Source organism: Aedes albopictus, chromosome 2 (genome assembly GCF_035046485.1).
Source record: "Aedes albopictus strain Foshan chromosome 2, AalbF5, whole genome shotgun sequence".
In the NCBI taxonomy this organism is placed as follows: Eukaryota; Metazoa; Arthropoda; class Insecta; order Diptera; family Culicidae; genus Aedes; species Aedes albopictus.
In genome coordinates, this window is record NC_085137.1 from 102,864,667 (window position 1) to 102,886,597 (window position 21,931).

A 21,931-nucleotide genomic window follows, 5' to 3' on the forward strand; every position below is an offset into this window, starting at 1 on the left:
AAAAACAAAGCGTTGTTGCCGTGCCTTCTTTGTTGCCTATTTTTCGTTTGCGGTGGCATATTCTGCGTATACTGACTTTGACTGACTGCTACTCAACAAGCTGAAACAGCCGAGCGAGCTCGGGCGTGCTACTTACTCCCCGAGGATCTGAGTTCGATTCTCGTTCGGAGCTCAATTTTATTTTATATTTTTTAACAAATAACTGCAATGTAATTTGAAAATCGCACAAAAATTTCCATCTTATATGACGGGGTCCTTTTGTTACATTCGATCCGTCATAACTTTACAGGTTTTTTCGAACTGTGTAATGCTAGAAGAAAAAATGAATTACTTGTAAATACCATTAGATTATAGAATCAATGAAAATACAAAGAGTATGCTATGTGTGAGAATCTTTCTCTGTAATGATTATTCAACAACTGTATTCATTATTTGTATACACTTTATTACCGATACTTCAATATTACATACAATGATTCACACTCTAGACAACAATAACAACATCTCCACATATGACAGATACTCAATGTAAACATACACGCTAAACGTAATAGAGTAATACAATAATTTATTATGTGCATACCACAAGGTACCACATCTCGTTTTTTCTCCAGATCCGCAGCAAGGTCACTCCACGTTGTTTCGCTTATAGTCTCCTCAGTTTATGAACGTCTCGCTTCAGTCTCACATCAAAATTAGAAGTACAGTCATCCATTTTGGTCATCCATCTCTGCTCGGCATTTTGGTAAATTACTTGGCCGTTACTTGTGGTTGTACCTAAAAAGAAATATTATTTTGACCCAAATATTTTCCCAAATCCCAAAATATTTTTAATACTGAGTGTCAAGCTAAATATTAACTTTGCTAATGAATTATTTGAATTGCTTTCCTCTTCTCAAATGTTTTCAATGACAGCTAGCATGCAAACATTGTATACTGCCCACTGATTTTATTTGACATGTCCTTTCATAGAAGAATCTCATACAAAAGGTATGAATATTCAGATTATTATTCAGACATTTTTTTTTAACTAATATGTCGGAACACTGCACGAATGTTACAGTGGAAAAATTATCAATATCCATTAACTCGTTTTCGATCCAAAGTGTCCAAGTGTCATACAAACACTATTTTATTTTATGTTTTTTTTGGCGAACTTTGCTGGAACTCGTTTCTTGTTCAGAATATATTCAGAAGTTTGGCTTAACAGATTTTGTTTTCTAAATATCGAAGGGATTGATACTTTTTTTAAATCAAATCACGATTTCGAAAAACGTCACTTGTCCAAAGCAATATTTGTAATACTAGTTTTTGCTAAATAGTAATTTGAAAAATTGAAAACATCCATTTTTTGAATTATATTTTATATATATTGTTCACAAACTCGCACCCGCACTAGCTGTTTGAAAGTATAGTAGAATATTAATATTCATTCTTTTTTTTCATGTTGTAATCCTATAATTATCTCAAATTCTTAATACAAACATCATCGTCGCAGTACCAAATCGAAGTCACGCATTTAAGCACATGCAAAGTTGCAGTTGTGACGTAAATTTGAACCGGTTGCTGGTATTGCGCATCATTAAGCTACTTAAGAGCTGAAATTAGCACTAATCTAAATCGAGTTGCTATGTTTATAAGTAGGTAAAACATCAATTTTCGCCCCGCCAGTCACTTCGGCTTCCAACCGAAAACGTAATGATAGTAGCCAATTATTATATACAAAGCAATTTTCTCCAGATAACAAAATAAATCGATCATCTTATTGGAGCACTTTCGACGGTTCACATATATAGGTGTCCACGGTTTTAGGAATCATGTTCCCCATAATTTCGGAATTCTTATGATTTACCATTTACCTTTCAAACTGAATGAGTTTATTTTTACGGTTTGGTCGTTCAATAGGTTTACATTCTACGATGCATATTTTCCCTCATTAACTGGTGATTCGTGCTCAATCAAACCTATTTTAACATTACAAAACCAAAAATTTGTTCCTTTGATGTCGCTCTTTTGGGTTCTGAACTGTAGGACTTATTTTAATGGTGTACCTCCAAAATATTGCAAAAGCACCTCAACATGTTATGTTCTCACTCTAGATACCTAATGAAGCTATTTCAACAAGCCTTTTCCAAATTATTCGCATTCAATGTACCGTCAAAATTTAGAACTTTTTATCTTTAAGTAACTTTGATTTTCTACATATGCCTATTATACTGATAATATTCTCAGTTCGTTGGATCGGACTAGAATATTCTGCATTATTGCAAAGCTCAATCATCTGTCTATCATATCACTTATTTCACATTTTTTCGATGAAATACATCCTCATATTTTTTTTTGTTAACGACTACAAGTCTGACGTAGTGCACACTGACCATGATTGTCTGTGTCATTATGGCCCTTACGCTTGCCTCTACGATTCATTTCTTTGTACTGCAACAATTTAAAGCACGTTTTTATTCAAATTTTCAATGAACTCATAACACAAATATCACTTATACATGTACACGCATTTTTATTGGTAAAAATCCATGAATTTGATATATAAATTTTATTTATACACACATATTCGTTTTCCACGCTGGATCACACATAAAATCGATGGACCTTATATAAACTATGTGTATCTACACATGAATAGGGTTGTCTATGACAAATTGCAAAAATCTATGTGAGCGACACATGCATACAATATTTGCAGTTTTTTCAGTGTATGAAATCTAAAAATTCAAACAAGGTTACATGTTAGTAATGGTACCTGTTTACATTAATAAGCTCGACTGAAAAACAAACCTCATAATCCAGCTTTCATTAGATATATCTATTCCTGTAGTTACAGAAATGATTATCTTTTTTTATTCCAATATCTTGTGCTTTTGATATACTGTACGTTATTCTCCTCAATAATAGTTTCAATACTTCTTTAACTGATCAAAATTTGTCTCTTCCTATAAGGAAATTATTGTGCAGAATTTGTTGTTGAGCGTAATGCTGTACCTTGTTCTCTAACTTGTGCCACAGTTCTTGGCAAGATGGCCACTCATTAGCAAAAATGGCACTATATCCAGTGTTAGGCAATCATAAGTCAAAATGCCCCTCCTGACAACACATTCAATAGGTTATAAAGCGCTTTTTACTCGTTTCCTGAGACTTCTAGTTAAGCCGAAAAGTTTCATTTTTTATTGTTCGATTTTTTTAAATATCCAATTCAACTAGCCATTTGACTAGCATGATACTTAACAGGTTAGTGGTTAGCAACTGCTCTGAATATGTCGTCTAGCTTCAACGAATGCTTTAACTGTCAGTCAAAACTTCATATCTTGCAAACTACCAAGACAGTTTAATTATTCTCACACATTGATGTTAATTTTCTTGAAGTTACATTTTTAGTCTTGTAACAGGACAAAGCATTAGTTAAATCATGTCTTCATATTAATTTGGTTTCAAGAGCCAACCCTTTTTACGTCTCGTAGACTTATTATACTTTGCTGAGCAATGATAACTTCAATATATATCACCTGAGGTGGGTCCACAACAATCTCAGTATCAGCTCAGTTATATTCGCATTTGGAACATATTCAAATACTATTCGTTCCTGTTTTTCTAGTCACGCTCAGCCTAAAGTTTAGTTTTGTCTTTCGCCTTCTCAGCTGCCACTTAATTGGTGTGAAATTTCATTTTTAATGGTTCAATTTAACTAAAAAGCCCAGATTGGAGTTCAAGAGAAATCGCTCAAGAAACTTCTAGAACGATTCCTGGCAGAAACTTTCTACGGTGACTGCCATTTGAACTGTCATTTTTTCGCAACTGCGTACTGCGATCGAAGAAAAAACGGTTTCTTGAGTGATTCAGCCAAGCAATTTCCCATGCCTCAAGATGGGCCGAGAAATTCCTTCTGATCTGCAAACAGCCCTTAAATCTGCGTTGGCTGGTAATCTGTTTCTTACGAAATTTACGACACTGTTGCGTTTTTAGTACTATAATTTTTAATAACACAATTCGCCTTATACGGCTCTACAAAGAATTGACTATATCTGCCTTGCAGGTCTTACCGCCTTCAACGGCATTTCCACCTTCAACGGCTTTTTCCGCCTTCAACAGCTTTTCACTCTCCGACGGATCTTTCCGTTATCGACAGTTTTTCGCCTTAGTCGGCTCTTCTGCCTATAACATTTTTCCTGCTTTCCGCCTTCAACGGCTTTTCTATCTGTAATCATTTCCGCCTTTTACGGCTATTTCAAGAATGTCGCCTTCATTAGCTTGTATCGCCTTCATTGGCTTTCATCGCCTTCACTGGCTTTTAACAGCAACGGCAAAATTTGATTTTAAAATATTGTTTCACCTCTACGCCTTCCTCGGCCATCCGGTTAACAAATCAATACTTCATTCATCATTCAGCATTTAAGTCTAGATTTAGGACAACAACCCTATTCAACGAGTACCAATATCACAATCAACAAAACTTAGGTTTTCTTCACAGTTCTTTATTTCTTTATCTGACAATAGTGATTGTCATCGATTTGAACTAAACAATACCGATCACCATCAAAATCTCTCACAGGTTGATCATTGTCATTAGTCGAAGGTACAAATAGATCGTTTTATTCATATTGAACAGTTAGTACACAATATTTACCTTTTTGATTCCAATGTTGAAATTCAATCACAAGTCATCACCTGGAGGTCATCACCACTCTGCATGCACCACACATACACCACTCATCTCTTTCTTTTTCCAAAGACAACACTTCCCGAACCGAAATTAAACTAATTTCACATGCACTGTTCACCGTTCTCGTCGCCAATGTGAGAATCTTTCTCTGTAATGATTATTCAACAACTGTATTCATTATTTGTATACACTTTATTACCGATACTTCAATATTACATACAATGATTCACACTCTAGACAACAATAACAACATCTCCACATATGACAGATACTCAATGTAAACATACACGCTAAACGTAATAGAGTAATACAATAATTTATTATGTGCATACCACAAGGTACCACACTATGCATACAAAAGGAAAACCTTCATTTTTAAATATCAATCAGTTTTACATATTCCGCATGACTGGGGTGGACGAGTTCAATTCTCGGTTGGTCCAGTAACATTTCGTAATGGAAATTTCCTTAACTTCCTTGGCCATACAGCCTTATAACCATTCGGCCTAATAACCTTCGGCCTGACACCCCTGGACGAATTCCTGAAAGATCTCCTGTAAAAATCCTAGATAAAAAATCTGAAGAAATCCCTAAAGGAACTTCCGAAAGAATCCCTAGGGAAATCACAAAAGGAACTTCAGGAAGAATCTCAGAATGAACTTCATGAAGAATTAAAAAAAGGGACAATTTCACCGTCTATGACCTTGCGGCCTCTATAGACTAAAATTTACTAATATTTGACAACGGACAACACATATATCACACACAGTGCCCCGTGGAGAATTATCCGTTTGACGTAAAGTTTTCCCCGACTGGAGCGGGAATCGAACCCACTCTCCGAGACTTACGAGACACCTAAACAACTGACGCCGCTAACCGCTCGGCCACGAAGTCCACCAATTCCTCAGACATTTCCTGTAGGAAACTCTGGAGTAACTCCAGGAAGAATCTCGGAACTCATACAGAAATCCCTGAAAAAAAAATCCGGGGGAACCCCTCACTTCCGGAATCTTTCCTGAAGAAATCCCAGTAGAATTTCTTTGAGATTCCCTGCAGAAATCCCTTTAGGAATTCTTGGCGGATATTCTGAAGGAATCCTAGAAGGATTTCCTGTATAAATCCCTGAAGGAGCTTCCCGAAAGGAAGTTCCTAGAGGAATCCTGGAGGGAGTTCCTGGAGGAATCCTGGAGGGAGTTCCTGGAGGAATCCCGGAGAGAGTTTCTGGAGGAATCCAGGAGAGAGTTCCTGGAGGAATCCCAGAGAGAGTTCCTGGAGGAATCCTGGAGGCAGTTCCTGGAGGAATCCCGGAGAGAGTTCCTGGAGGAATCCCGGAGGGAGTTCCTGGAGGAATCCCGGAGGGAGTTCCTGGAGGAATCGCGGAGGAAGTTCCTGGAGGAATCGCGGAGGAAGTTCCTGGAGGAATCGCGGAGGAAGTTCCTGGAGGAATCGCGGAGGGAGTTCCTGGAGGAATCCCGGAGGGAGTTCCTGGAGGAATCCCGGAGGGAGTTCCTGGAGGAATCCCGGAGGGAGTTCCTGGAGGAATCCCGGAGGGAGTTCCTGGAGGAATCCCGGAGGGAGTTCCTGGAGGAATCCCGGAGGGAGTTCCTGGAGGAATCCCGGAGGGAGTTCCTGGAGGAATCCCGGAGGGAGTTCCTGGAGGAATCCCGGAGGGAGTTCCTGGAGGAATCCCGGAGGGAGTTCCTGGAGGAATCCCGGAGGGAGTTCCTGGAGGAATCCCGGAGGGAGTTCCTGGAGGAATCCCGGAGGGAGTTCCTGGAGGAATCCCGGAGGGAGTTCCTGGAGGAATCCCGGAGGGAGTTCCTGGAGGAATCCCGGAGGGAGTTCCTGGAGGAATCCCGGAGGGAGTTCCTGGAGGAATCCCGGAGGGAGTTCCTGGAGGAATCCCGGAGGGAGTTCCTGGAGGAATCCCGGAGGGAGTTCCTGGAGGAATCCCGGAGGGAGTTCCTGGAGGAATCCCGGAGGGAGTTCCTGGAGGAATCCCGGAGGGAGTTCCTGGAGGAATCCCGGAGGGAGTTCCTGGAGGAATCCCGGAGGGAGTTCCTGGAGGAATCCCGGAGGGAGTTCCTGGAGGAATCCCGGAGGGAGTTCCTGGAGGAATCCCGGAGGGAGTTCCTGGAGGAATCCCGGAGGGAGTTCCTGGAGGAATCCCGGAGGGAGTTCCTGGAGGAATCCCGGAGGGAGTTCCTGGAGGAATCCCGGAGGGAGTTCCTGGAGGAATCCCGGAGGGAGTTCCTGGAGGAATCCCGGAGGGAGTTCCTGGAGGAATCCCGGAGGGAGTTCCTGGAGGAATCCCGGAGGGAGTTCCTGGAGGAATCCCGGAGGGAGTTCCTGGAGGAATCCCGGAGGGAGTTCCTGGAGGAATCCCGGAGGGAGTTCCTGGAGGAATCCCGGAGGGAGTTCCTGGAGGAATCCCGGAGGGAGTTCCTGGAGGAATCCCGGAGGGAGTTCCTGGAGGAATCCCGGAGGGAGTTCCTGGAGGAATCCCGGAGGGAGTTCCTGGAGGAATCCCGGAGGGAGTTCCTGGAGGAATCCCGGAGGGAGTTCCTGGAGGAATCCCGGAGGGAGTTCCTGGAGGAATCCCGGAGGGAGTTCCTGGAGGAATCCCGGAGGGAGTTCCTGGAGGAATCCCGGAGGGAGTTCCTGGAGGAATCCCGGAGGGAGTTCCTGGAGGAATCCCGGAGGGAGTTCCTGGAGGAATCCCGGAGGGAGTTCCTGGAGGAATCCCGGAGGGAGTTCCTGGAGGAATCCCGGAGGGAGTTCCTGGAGGAATCCCGGAGGGAGTTCCTGGAGGAATCCCGGAGGGAGTTCCTGGAGGAATCCCGGAGGGAGTTCCTGGAGGAATCCCGGAGGGAGTTCCTGGAGGAATCCCGGAGGGAGTTCCTGGAGGAATCCCGGAGGGAGTTCCTGGAGGAATCCCGGAGGGAGTTCCTGGAGGAATCCCGGAGGGAGTTCCTGGAGGAATCCCGGAGGGAGTTCCTGGAGGAATCCCGGAGGGAGTTCCTGGAGGAATCCCGGAGGGAGTTCCTGGAGGAATCCCGGAGGGAGTTCCTGGAGGAATCCCGGAGGGAGTTCCTGGAGGAATCCCGGAGGGAGTTCCTGGAGGAATCCCGGAGGGAGTTCCTGGAGGAATCCCGGAGGGAGTTCCTGGAAGAATCCCGGAGGGAGTTCCTGGAGGAATCCCGGAGGGAGTTCCTGGAGGAATCCCGGAGGGAGTTCCTGGAGGAATTGCTGAAGGAATTCTTGAAGAACTTTCGAAGAGGTTCCTGAGGGAGTTCTTGAAGGAATTCCTGAGGGAGTTCCTGAAGAAATTTCCGAATGAATTCCTGGAACTAGAGCATCTTCGGCAATCTGCGTAACTTTTAATGATATGAATATGTTGGTCATTTTCAGTTTAAGGCTGCAACCCGTGGAATTAAAAAGCGAGAATGAAAATCATATTACCATATACAACTTTTGATAAAATAAGCCTAAAAATCAATTATAGAGATGGAAGAATGTCAAGACATGCATAATTTTCCCCGACACGATTGCCTACTATGGTAAAGTGTCGTAAATAAATAATAATAAAAATAATAATAATGATAATAACAATACATTAGTGACCCGATTTTGTCAGCCCCTTTTCAGAACACATTTTTTTGCTCTTCTTTAAAAACTTGACAGTTTTTCAAACTTTCTATCGCTCTGTGTTTTGCATTCAAGCTGTAGTTTGATGATAAACATGAAGTCATTGTTTAAAGTTTCACCGTAAGATAACGAGAGCAAAAAGTTTGTCGTTAAATGGGGCTGACAAAATCGTTCTTCACTCTCACTCATATTTTTTATTGCTCCCGCTTCCACTTGCTTCAGAAGCATGTTAGCTAATGAAGGCATATTGCTACCGCATTGGGTTGAAAAGCGCCGGTCAAAGAAGAGCAAATTTTGATTCGTCTGAGGTAAAACGCTTCAATGTTCAAGCGCTGACGCGGATGCTTATATATAACCGGTCAGCCAGCAACATTGAGAACCGCTGTTGCAAATCCAGTAGTTCGTCGCGCCTCAGCAGCCTGCGCAGTGCGCGTTCACCTAACGGAGGTTGTAATTTAACCCAAAGATGTGCCCGACCAGATTTTGTGTTCGGATCATTTTCGAAGATTAAATCCCGCAATTAGGTGTTATATTGTCGATTTAGCCTACATTTTCCTCTTTTTTGTAACTTTTATTAAGGAACTCGGTTCAATAAATGCATGCCCCCCTCAAACAGCCTCACTTGGTAACGTCATACCCGAACAGTTTGCACATCTCGGCCGATATTCGATACAGGGGCAGCCCAACCACCGTGAAGTAGTCGCCTTCGATTTTCTCCACAAACGTCCCCCCGATGCCCTGAATGCCATATCCACCGGCCTTATCTCTACGAAAAATAGGTGAAAGTAAGAAATCAACCAAAAGGCCATTATTAACCGAACCGATTGTGTGTCACTTCAGATCGTCTTACAATGGCTCTCCGGTGTCGACGTAGGCTTGAATCTGCTCCGCGGTTGCCTTCCCGAAGTGCACGTTACAAGCTTCTGTAAATTTCACCTCCCGGTCGTGGTATTTGATGACGACCCCCGTGTAGACGATATGCTGCCTGCCCATCAGTCTGTGGAATATAACGCACAATGCAATGTGTATCTTGATCTGCAGCACCGTCACTTACTCGCTGAGCATCTGAAATGCCACCTCCGGTGTTTTTGGTTTGCCGTACATTTTGCCATCCATGGTGACCATCGTGTCGGCACCGATGACCACGTCGGGCCGTTCAGTAGGATCAGTGCTTGCGGTTAGCCGGTTGTACACTTCCAACACCTTGTGGTAAGCCGTTTCGGCGACATAATCGGCGAACGAATAGTTTGATTTGTCCAGGTTCTCCTCGAAGTACGAGGGACACAGGTGGACGGCGGAGAGGCCCTGAAGAACGAATGGGAATTATGAAATTTGCAATTAGAACAATTATCTGCGAGATAACTCCGATATTTATACTTTTTGGAATAAAACTATAAAGTTTGTAATAGAAGTTTATCATCATGAGCTTAATTGGATTGTTATTGTCGTATTTATAAATTAAAAGCATGAGCGTAAGCTTAAACGACGGTAAGGCATTCCTCGTGGATTCCTAATACGGCGAAAATCACTTAAACCTCAGGAAGTTAAAAAACAGGAAAAACCAACCCTTCAAAACAAACATAATTTATTGAACATTGATTGAAAAAAATATTGAAGTATATTTTTTATACATTTTTTGGTTTTTACGTGCTAACTTTTAAAAAGTCTGCACAACAATAGTAATGTTTAGCATCTAAAAGACTAAAAGACTTCGTCTTCAAATAGGACTGAACGAGAGCCTCCAAAGATATCACCCGAAGCTTTAGTCCTTCGAAAGTTTCTCTAGAGATTTATTTAAAGTTTCCTTGACAGATTCATTTCAAGGAAGGAATCTTTGGATACATTTCTGACGGAAGCACATAATCCAGGAATGAATTTCTCAAAGGGTTTTTTGGAGATACCATTGGAAGATTTTCCGCAGGAATCTCTTTACGAAATTAAATAAATATCCAAGCAATTCCCAAAAGCTCCATGAAAAAACTTTTGACGAAAATTCTGAAGAAGTCTCTGGAGATATTTTTGAAGGAATATCTGAAGATATGTTAGAAGGAATCGGTGAAGAAATTTCTGAAAGAATTCCTGAATGAATTTCTAAAAAACAATCGTTTTTTAGAAATTCATTCAACATTTTTTTGTTTAACGTTTATTTGGGTTTGTTGATCAGTTTTGGAATCATTTTTTATAACACAAAACACTTCAAACTCGCTCTAATATTAATGTACGGTAAGAGGAGCATGCGATTAGTTGAATAAAGCAACCCAACAAACACGCATTGTGAATGTGATTTCATGTGTGGCTCACAACATCAAACAAAAGCTGCGTTTGTTGATTACACGCTCGTTTCAATTTGCACGAATATGAGTATAAGGCAGTTAGATGTTGGCTATGATAAATTTCATTGATGCCAGGGGCCTGAGGGAAATAGAACAAAAAAATACCCTGGAAGAGGGTACTAATGCATAAGCGTACCACAATTGGCGCAAACAGCGCCCTGAAAAATGCACTGTAATAACGCATAGAAGAAAAAAGAACAAAATATCCTGAAGATTCAGGTTTCTGAAGGCAGTTTCACATAATAAGTGTTTACCGAATACTCGGAAAGGCAGTTGATATGATTTGATGTGATAAAAAGTCACCACCAGATCAGGTCTTGCCATCTCGTACGGTTCCTCTTATTGAAATGTTAAGATTTCCGTCTGATGGTTTGTTCCCAAAGGGTGCGTCAAACACATTGCAGATTTTTGGAGTACTTCCGATCGTCAATTAACGCAATTCGTAAATTGTGATAATTGCGAAGATCTTCTCCATGATTTGGGACTGGTGACCACAACTCCCTCCTCCAATCTACAAATAGTTGAATACCCTCCCGATATCCCTCCTCCCATAAAATTGCAATAAGTTTACATGGAGCATTCTCACCAAATTCATAGGTAAACCGAATACTCGGAAACGCAGTTACGCAAAAACTGGACAGTCACATATCAAATGATAGAAGTTCCATAACCGGATTCACAGCTTTCACATGCAAATGAATCAGCTTGCTGATTATTCGCCATGTGATAGCTGAGTCGACAGTGGCCTGTCAATGCTTTGACCAGAATGCTGCAATTCTGCTTTCACAGATTTGTAAGATACTTCGCCACCCTTGAAGATGGCTCAGTACAATACAATTTGGTTTAACAACATGACTCCAAACTATTCCAATATTGCTTGTGTTGAGTGACAGCCCAGGTGTGAATCTGAAGCTTTACCCAACACCGGAATAGCTGGCTCAAGGCCAATGAAGCCATGTGATGCTCCAGTGCGAGCTAACTCATCAGCCAATTCATTTCCAGCGATGGGAGAATGGCACAGTGTCTACCAAGTGAGTAAGACTGATACAGCCTTAGCTCACGATAATAAACACCAGCACCTGCTCGACCTTCGAGAACGACGTCATCAGTATACGATGCCGTCTGGAATACTTCTTTCCAGATATCCAGATGCCCTCTTTTCTCGGGAAGGGAATTTTATGAAAAATGTCCTATATGGAAAATTACAATTAATTTTAAGATCACTTGGAGCAATTTTGTCCCAATTCACCAAAAGTGGAATCAACGAGGTGTGTTGATGTGCGGTTCACAGGAGTTTCCCGAGTACTCGTAGACGGTAAGTGCAAGAAAGTGTTTCTTGTTTGAGATGAATGTGTAGTGGGGCAACGTCAAAGAGAACTTCTAGCGCTGCCGTCGGAGTTGAAGAGAACGCTCCAGACATCACCATTAAGCACATCCTTTGAAGATGGCCTAACTTTGATTGGATCATTCTCATTTCGCTCTTTTACCACCACACAAGACATCCATAGGTCATTATTGGACGAACTACAGTTGTGTAAATCCATTTGATATACTTGAGTTTTAACCCCAAGTTGTACCAAAGGTTCGCCGGCATTGTCCTGAATGCCATACAAGCTTTCTTGATTCTGAACTCAATGTGAGGTATCCAGGAAAGCTTGGACTCAATAATAACTCCAACGTACTTTACCTGTTCAGTAGCCTGGTACGCGGTTTTTAAGGGAAAATACAAAAAATGAAAAAAAAACTCAAGTTCTTGTATACTTTTTGAGTTCCACTTTGGTTCCATATCAACTGTGCAAAATTTCAGATCGATCGGAAAAACTACATTTTAGCGAACGCCATTCTTAGTTTTTCATATATGAAATATATGTTCATATATATTCATATATATATTCATATATATTCATATATATTCATATATATTCATATATATTCATATATATTCATATATGAAATGATTTACTATGGGGAAATTTTACTCCTGCAAAGAAAAATCGCTAAGAGTCACCCCAAGATCCCTAAAAATAAGTCGATGAATGATTTCTGTAGAAAACTTCACTAAAAATCAGACCTCCGAAGACAGCAAGCCGATCGATAAAATGACGAGATTGTATTATTTATTGTTATTCCTTACATGTTAAAGAGCGTTTGCATGCCATTTGGTTATCAAACAATAACTTTTTCCACATGCCTAAGATCAAGCTTGCTATTTGATGAAAACATTCGCGAAATGATGCGATTTGTTTTCGACAACGAATACGTTTTAACCCATCCTCGCTTTATTCAATCAACCTCCCATACGAGTAGCACACGAACGGACTCAACACTGTCAGCATAGTTGACTCTTCCTTTTCGCCGTTGAGCCATTGCGTTCTAGCCAAGCATCTCTTTTCATCGCTTTCGATGCTTTTCGACAGCTTATCGCGAAGCATCGTTGGCTGGAAGCTTTATTAGTATGGTATCGGTACATGCGAATGTTGCTTCTGTGTGCGTGTCGAGCGTTCGTGCCGTAGCTTCGCAAACCAACCTATTCGGTATGGTTCGGCTGTTCGGGCGAGCGTATGGCGGCGCAGTCAGATGTGTGCAAAATCGTTTGTGATTTACATCATGTTCGTTTTGCCACCTCTTTGCTGCTGGTCATCGCTGATCAGTGCACAGTTCAATCGCACGCGATAAATATACAGTTGATGAGTTGTGATGAGCACTAGTGAGGTGATAATTTGCATCATTGCCTAAGATCGCTTTGCGGTCTTAGAAGGGTTGGTTCCTCGTAAAATTTCCAACAGAACTCATTCATCGATTTATTTTTAGGGGTTAAGGGGCAACCTGTGCCGGTTTTTCTTTGAAAAAGTGATTTTCGCCATACTAAATCGTATAAAAATTTAAAATGAATGGCGCTAAAATATAGTTTCTCCAATCGAGCTGAAATTTTGCACAATTGATATGGGGCCAAACTGGAACTTAAAAAGCGTACAGGAGTAAATGTTTTTTTGTGTCCCACGCTACTGTTCAGTCACATCGATTTCAGAATCAAAGAGACGCAAAGGTCGAACACCATTACGGTTTCACCTTTCCGTAAAAAGAACAATAGATGCTTTACTCGGATTAACCGAAAGGCCATATTGGCTGCACCAACCCTCAACTACCTGAAGGGCGCCTTGCATCAGGTCGAAAATGGTGGTGATACACATACCAACTAACAATGCATTGCAATGTTAGATAGTCGTCGGCAAAATCATAAGAAGAAAACCGCTATTATTGAGTTGCCTCAATAGTGTATCTGCTACGAGTAAAGTGTGACAACCCATACACAAATTTCAGAGGTCCCATACAAAAAGTGTGACATTAGGGGGAGGGGAGGTTGAAAATTGGCAATTTTTGCGTGACGTAATTTATGGACGCTCCCCAAACAAGATTGCTTTTGAGCGAATGCTTTCTCGATATCGTAAGCAACCTTGTGTAACAGAGTCACAGTGGACTTACCAGATTGGTAGACATGTTGGTTCACATGAAGAGGCAGGCTTGACAGAAACTCCCTCGCGAGAAAATGAGGAAGCGATTTTGGCGATTTTCTGAGGAGAAAAAAATAAAACTCAGAAATCACAACGCAAATCCTCAACAGCACCCAAAGCGTGCTTGCCGCACAGCGAGGAGTTCGTCCAACACTCATAATTGCTTGTTGTGTTTCTCACGTCCACTTACACTCAAGAAGCCCTCGTGAGTTCCACTACCATACAAAGAAAGACTCTCGAGGCAAAAATCGCACTCCGATACCCGTTTTTCGTTCCCCTCTTCCTCGCTCAGTTTTATTGTCTCTCTGTTTGGGGTTCGTTCGCTCCCTCGCGACGAGGCAGAAGCAAAACATCGCTCTAGAGCATGTTGCAAAACTCTTTTGATTTTGAGGAGAACTATCAAGCCTTTGAAGAGACACGTTGGCCAGATGATCACGGATGTGATGATCCACAATGCGTTCTAAGCATTTCAGAAGAAAAGAGGTCAAACTGATTGGTCTGAAACTCTTTGCTTCTTCATACGACGTACGACCCAGTTTCGGAATGAACTTCACAGTAACATCCCTCCAGGATTTGGGGATATACCCTGTAGCAAAACTGCAAACAAGTATTTTGAGAGAAAATGCCAAACTTCTATCAAAATACACATAGCAATATCTGGAGGAAATCCTGAAGGAAACGCTATATAAACTCATGTAGATCTAGAGAAGTTCTTACCCGAATCACTGAAAGCAATTATGCCAAAATCTCTGGACGAATTCCTGGAGGATTTCCTGGGTGAATCCCTGAAGAAATTAGTGTACACATACCTGTGGGAATTTTCAATGGAATCCCTAGAGCAATTCCTGATAAAACATATTCGCATCAAATGTAACAACTTCTCGGAAAAATACGTTCAAGAAGTTCTGAATAGATCTCTCAAAGATTTCCTGGAGCAACCACTGCACGAATTGAGAAAGAATCTTTGAATGAGTTTCTGAAGGAATCCCTATATTTTTGGGTATTTTTGTGGCGTTTCAGTCTTTTCGTGGATCAGAAACAACAATATGGGTCGATACGTTGGAAAAAAATATAGAGTTGTTTTTAATTCCCGAAAAGACTAAAACGCCACAAAAATACCCAAAAAGTCTACGAAACAGTCGCCGTCAATACTGTGGAATCCCTGCAGAAATTTTCGAAGAATTTTCTAAACGAATTTCTCGAAGAATTGCCAAACTAATCCCCGACAGAGTTTCAGGAAAAAAACATGGAGTAATTTGTAGGAATTCATGAGGAAATATCTGGTGAAAACGCTGGAGAAATTTCTTTTACAATCTCTGGAAATAGAATCTAAAGAAACCACTGGAGAGGTTTCCGAAAAAAAAACTTCGTAAATTTTGATACCGACTTCTGGGAGGAATTTCAAAAAGAGTAGTTTTGGAAGGAAACCGCAGAAAATATCCTAATGGAATCCTTGAACAGATTTATATAGAAAGTTTATAAAGAATTTCTAAAAGAATCTCCAGAACAATCACTTAAAAGTTCCCGAAAGATTTTGTGGTGGAAGAATTTCTAAAGGTGTCCTAAGTATTTTTTTCGAAAATTTTGTGGACGTATTCTAAACTTTTGACTTTCTCACGGAATCCGTGGTTAGTTTCCTGAAACAAGTCTCGTTCTGATTTCCGAAAGAATTCATTCATTAAAAAAATAAGAAATTTTTGGAGGATGTTCTAGAGGATTTTGAATCAAATTCTAGAAGAATTTATGAACTACATAATCAAGATGTTTTAGAGGAATTTTCAAAAAGAATCCATAAAAGACTTTCTAAAAGAAATTTCTGGGGGATTTTCTGAAGCAATATTTTTAAAATAATCTTTCAGAAAAAAATGGAGAAATATCTAGTGAAATATCTGAATCATTCCCTATAACAAACTGAACTCCTAATTCCAGGAGATAATTTTCCAATGAATCTATGATTGAGTTTTTAAAGAGCCCATGTAGGAATTTCAGGGGGAATTTGTAGGCTATCCCTCGAATGAATTTGTGAAGTCACGGGCCATACTTTTGAAAGAATTCCCGAAATGTTATCCCTGTATGCAAGGGCGCTTATAGTGGGATTTTTTTTTTTCATTTAATTCTAATTTAATCTTATTTCTCTTAATTTTAATTTAGAGTTGATTACTAAGTGAGTAACTTGAAGTAATCTCGATGACACCACTGCGGACGTTGTTGAATTTTTTCAAGAATTACTGGCTACAGTCAGACAAGATTTTCCCAAGCAAGTTAATTTTAAATTTCCACAGGATTTTCTCTGGTTTTTCAAAAGCATGCCTCCGATAACCCTTACAGATTTGATGGCACAAATGTCCCAATTGAAGGATAGTGCCTCAGGAGTCTATTGATTCATCTAGGAATTCTTGAAAAGAATCCCCGAGATTTTGTTTTCTTCAAAATTTTCACCAGCTATTCTTCCAGAGAAATTTATGCAGTTTTTAAGATTACTTCAAGATTCACGTCAACAGATTTTTCTGGGGATTATTAGAAATGATCATGGGGTTTTTATAAAAGTTTTGTCACAAACTTTTCCCTAAATTGCCTCCAGCAATTTTTCCAATGTTTTAACAGAAATTTTTTAATAAAAAAATTAAGATAGGGTACTGGTTCCCTTCTTAGGCATTTGGCTCCCATTTTCATCCTATGGAAAACAAAGGATTGAAACACTATTTGTTTTGTTTCTTATTTTTGTATTTTTTGTTGTAAGTGAAAACAAAAAGAACGCAACCAATCGGTGCCATAATCGGTTGTTTTCGAATAGTATGAATATGGGAGCATGAGATTACTGATGGCACTCATACACTATTTCGAAAAGTATTGATATTTCTAGAATAAAATGAGTTGATTTTCAGGAAAACCAAAAAAAGATGGAAATCCATTCACAAGCATCTCTGAAATAACATCAGAAGAGATTTTCAGAGGCATTTTGAGGATGCACCCTGACGAAACCCTTTGAAGGTTTCTTGGATTTTTCTGAATTTTTGAAAGAATATTCGATGTGGACACCGAAGCGCAGTATATTCCTATTAATCCTATAGATATTATATGTAATGCCGAATGATACCGTTAACCCTAAAAGGGATACCTGGGGTCCATTGGACCCCAGGCGCCTTTCAGAGCTCGTCTTTGATGGAACACACTCAGCGAGGTGACGAAACTGAGGCCATGAAGGTATCCCTTTTAGGGTTAATAAAGCATAAATGAAAAACTACTTCAATGTAAGGGTATGCGGTATACCGAATTATTTCGCCAAATACACCTCGAAACGAAATTCCGCGGAATTCCACGGAATTCACCTAGGCGAAATTTATGATTTTGAATTTCGTTTCGTTTCGAAAAATTCTAAAAATATCGTCTTTTAAAAATAGATTTTGATGAAATAAAACGGAGTTCCGCGGAATGTCTAATAAATTTCGAAAACAAATAAATAGTGTACATGTCCTCAACATCTATCGAAGATCTTGCTAATCTCAAGTTTCAGAAAAGTTTTTAAAGGACCATCTCGAAAAGCGAGAGTTAAAATACTCCCAGGTTCTATAATAAGGACAGAAAAAATCTCGAATATACTTCTTATCTTGGACCTACCATCAAGATCTTGCTCAATTGATTAATAGGTATGCTTTCAACATTTGCGGTATGCGTTACCATACTTAATATTTTGGATAAATTTTCTGCTGAACCAAATGCAAAAAAAAAGTTTAGTTTCTATCTTCAGTTAAGATTCCCAACAGAAATTTTTAGCAGAGTAATGAAGAACATTAGGATAGGATGATATAGAATTTGGGATACACTAGCAAATGTTTCCAGTGAAACTCTTGAATGAGTTCCACATCAAATCTGTATGACGACGCGTTGTACACGGTTGAACTCTTATTTCTTTTGCTGAGAAAAAATCCGTAAAATTTCATGTTCGTCTTTTTGTTTTTCATAGAGCTTTACTTAAATGAGAAAGTTTGGAGACACCTAGGGAGACACTGAAAAGAGTACTTTGGCGATATATGGATGAATTTAAGTTTAGTGGAATCCTAAATCATGTTTTTTTAATTGTTAAATTTCTAAAATATGTTCAGGTGAACATATCGATATAGGAATTCATAGCGGAATTCTTCAAATATTTCAAGCGGAAAATATGTGATCGTAGGTGTTCATACTGATATTTTTTGACGAATTTCAGGAGTAAATTGAAAATGTCAAAAGGTCAGACGAGCATGACAAACTCTTCCAGCGCTGTGTGCACAGCCAACTTTTATGCTAAATTTCGGTAAAAAGACGTTTGTCAGCTGGACTTCATCAGATTACTCACCAACATACTCTGGGCTGATGATATCAGGTGAGATTTTTTTTCAAATACAACTCCAAGTTTGCTTAAGTTATTGGAGCAATCTTATAAGATTATTGATGGAATTATTCTGCCCATAATCGCATAGTTGACGTAACCACCATTGACAATGTCAGTACTCACAAGCTAATATCTATGAAATGTGCGTAATTGTGACCAGTTTTATTCAAAAGAGCACAAGATCTAATCACTAGCTAGACATCAACGGGAAAAAATCATATACTTTTCATTAATCATTGTTCAAATTTCAAAAGTGTGCTGAAAACTACAGTGGCGCTTACGTCAACTATGCGATTATGGGCAGTATTCTAACTTTCAATAGTAAAACAAATTAATGTAGCGTTTGGTTAAGATCTCTCATGCACACAATTGATAAGAGAAGAACGGCCTCATTATCAGTCTCCAGACTGCTCGAGGTCAAGCAAGTTATATATTTTCTGTATTTTCAAGTTAAGGGAAAAACAAAATTGTAAACTAGTTTTAAGAAAATTGTAAATATTTTGAAAGGGGTTTTTACGCCTGGGATTGAAACATACGGATTACCGAAAAGATAAATAAATAATAATAATAATAATAAAAAAAAAAAATATAGGTCGCGAAAAATTGAAAAAAATATAAATGGCACTGGTAGCAAAAGAAGCTAGGGTATGAGAGTCTTTATGGACATGTAATTCGCGCCACCGCATACACGCAATATCAATTCGCACAAAATTGATGGAATTGTAAAATTCCGCGGAACTTTTTCGAAAATTTCGTTTCGTTTCGTAAAATACCGAGTGAAATCTGATTTCGTATCGATCTCACGAAACATTTTTGAATTTCGTTTCGTTTCGTATCGCATCATATCAGAAACTTCATATTTCGTTTCGTTTTGTTTCGCCTTGAAAAAATTGGTGTCCGGCCATTTGGCCGAATGCCGTTTGGCCGAACGCCGATCGATAGAATTTGTGATGAAAACAGAACAATACATTAGGCAGTCGGGTGCCTGAAACTTTTGCCAGTCTTGGTAAGGTGGTATGAAAACTACCAACCAAGCCGATCTGTTTAAAAGCACAGGTCGCACGGCAGAAGTTTCACGCATTCGATGTATTCGTTCAATACATGGCCTACTTGCCTAATTTCACCTTCTATAAAAATTTTCACACTTGTTCGCTACCTAGCGAATTCTATCATATCTATCATTTCATTATCCACTTTGATCTCTACTCCCTTATACTATGAGTAGAAAGAGACCGATATAGCCACAAAATCATCAAGTTATTAATAGAATACGGTCGATAAATCAGCATATGAACGCCATTTAGCCGAATGCCATTTGGCCGAAAGGGTCGTTTGGCCGAATGCCGTTTGGCCGAAATATTATCAAAAGGATTTGGAGGCGTGGGCAAACTCTGGATAACATTCTAGCTGCCAATGTGATCATCAGAAATATTTCCTTCTTTTAATCATAGGCTATTCTTTCAAGTTTTACCATTAAAAGATTAGTTGGCGTTGAAACTGAGAATAAGTTTGTCAGAGATTTTTCCTTCTTTGAATCATAGGCTGTTCTTTTGAGTTAAACTGATATAGGAAACAGTTGCAAGATCACTTAAGTTCATCATACCTCTTTCGGCCAAACGGCATTCGGCCAAACGGCGTTCAGCCAAATGACCCTTTCGGCCAAATGACGTTCGGCCAAACGGCATTCGGCCAAATGGCGTTCGGCCAAATGACCCGGAACCGAAAAAATTGTTGGCTTTACGCATAATTCTTCAGCAAAACTAAACAGGGACTTGCGTTATAAGAAGAAGTACAAATCGAAACTACTGCGTATAAAACTTAAACTAATGTATTTCAACGTTTTAAAAAAAACAAAACAACAATTTTGCTTCCGCAACACTCAACAACCTTGAACGAGATAACGCACTGCTGGTGACGTTTCAATCTTCGGAGGGTCGGACACCTATCTCCAATTAAATGCATATCTGCGAGGGGTTGGACACTACCCAAACTCCAACAAAAATCCCATACCGCATACCCTTACTTCAATGTTGTGAACATGTTTATGCAAAATGAATTTTATTGCTACGATAATAACTACTAATTTTTACAAGTTTTGTAGAACAATGCTATACTAAATTACTTAAATTACTACTGAAACTTATTGCCAAAGATCCAAGTGCTTCAGGATTCTTATTTATGGAAATAAAATATCTACAAATTTGTCAAAAGGTCCTTTGATTCATTAAAACTAACTATACATTTTGTATACTTTGAGTTTGAAACCTATTGCAACAAATTCTCGCGCTCAGTATCATACGGGTGTATCTACAATGATCGATTTCTCTTCATCGATTTTCTCTTCGGCTAATAACTAGGCCTGCAAATCATTTTTGGTTGTTTTAGATGCTAGTCCTAGTCGTCCTTCACCGAAATACACCGAGACATCATCCGAATATTGGTTGTATTTTCCGGAATATTCCGAAGAGAAACTCGACGAAGAGAAATCGATCATTGTAGATACGCCTGTATGATACTAAACGCCAGAAATGTATATTCATCGTCCTGCATTACTTTATTTTATTTATTTTTTTTCAATTTGGGGCTTTGTTTTGCATTATCTATATTTAATATACATATTTAAAAAGTTCATAAAAATTTCAGCATTTTTCGAAAATCAAACAATTCTATCTATTACGTCTTGTTAGCCTGTATTTTTATATTATTGTTTTTGTTTTTGTTTGTAGATCGGGTCACCGAATCACTGAAAAACTTACAATTTGAGTTATGCAAAACTGTGTGCCACATCAGAGCAAATATATATCTGGTCACTTTAGTCCAAATCGTTCACCACTATGGGACGCACCTTTTCCATGACCTCATATTGATAGCAAAGGTTACCACAGTTTTATCACTATAAGGAAGCAATACTTACGATATTCTGAATCAACTCCTGTCTCCGCGGTGATCCACTAGCCAACACCACACGATTGGTGGCCATTTGATGAAGGATTGGCTTCAGCATGATGCACTAGTTGTTGTTATCAATGTTCGTCTTACTTTACGAGCTGATGCAACACTATTAGCCTATTAGCATCACGCACCGGCCGCCAACACGTGCGTTTTGTTGTGATACTGGTTTATTGCGGGCGTCCGCGTATAAAATTTTGGAAGCAAACCAGCGACAGCTGATTGCGGTGCTTCGTTCAAATTGACAATCAGCTGTTTGACAGTCGATTTCCATAGTGGCCATTCGATATTCGAAGTTTCAGGCCAATGCTGACTTGCATCGGTATAACTTGCGATGAAGTTGTTGTGAGAAACATTGCATACAAGCAAAGGCTACCAATCAGGTTACCAAAGGGAAGAGTAACGGAAGGTGCAAGTATGCGATAAGATGTTTCTAGCTTTA

The 21,931-nt window shown here is 39.7% G+C and overlaps 1 protein-coding gene and 1 long non-coding RNA gene across 2 annotated transcripts; both read right to left on the reverse strand.

Moving 5' to 3' along the window:
• Positions 1-424: 424 nt before the first annotated feature.
• On the reverse strand, positions 425-5,026 carry LOC134287684 (uncharacterized). The gene is made up of 2 exons (XR_009997450.1): positions 4,640-5,026; positions 425-777 (listed from the first exon to the last, which is right to left on the reverse strand). It is a non-coding gene; the product is annotated as an uncharacterized LOC134287684 (long non-coding RNA).
• A 3,809-nt stretch (positions 5,027-8,835) lies between these two features.
• LOC109419734 (dTTP/UTP pyrophosphatase) lies at positions 8,836-21,690 on the reverse strand. The gene is made up of 4 exons (XM_019694007.3): positions 21,455-21,690; positions 9,378-9,628; positions 9,174-9,320; positions 8,836-9,089 (listed from the first exon to the last, which is right to left on the reverse strand). The coding sequence occupies exons 1-4, from the start codon at positions 21,542-21,544 to the stop codon at positions 8,942-8,944; spliced, it is 636 nt and encodes a 211-aa protein (XP_019549552.2). The 5' UTR covers positions 21,545-21,690; the 3' UTR covers positions 8,836-8,941.
• Between the last annotated feature and the right edge of the window lie 241 nt (positions 21,691-21,931).

What these genes read in the sequence shown, in the direction of transcription:
- LOC109419734 (XM_019694007.3), bottom strand. Translation starts at nt 21,544, where the DNA reads ATGCTGAAGCCAATCCTTCATCAAATGGCCACCAATCGTGTGGTGTTG. An exon ending in AGGAGTTGATTCAGAATATC is followed by an intron (nt 9,629 to 21,454) that starts GTAAGTATTGCT and finishes TTCGTTCTTCAG; the next exon opens with GGCCTCTCCGCCGTCCACCT. An exon ending in GTCGACACCGGAGAGCCATT is followed by an intron (nt 9,090 to 9,173) that starts GTAAGACGATCT and finishes TATTTTTCGTAG; the next exon opens with AGATAAGGCCGGTGGATATG.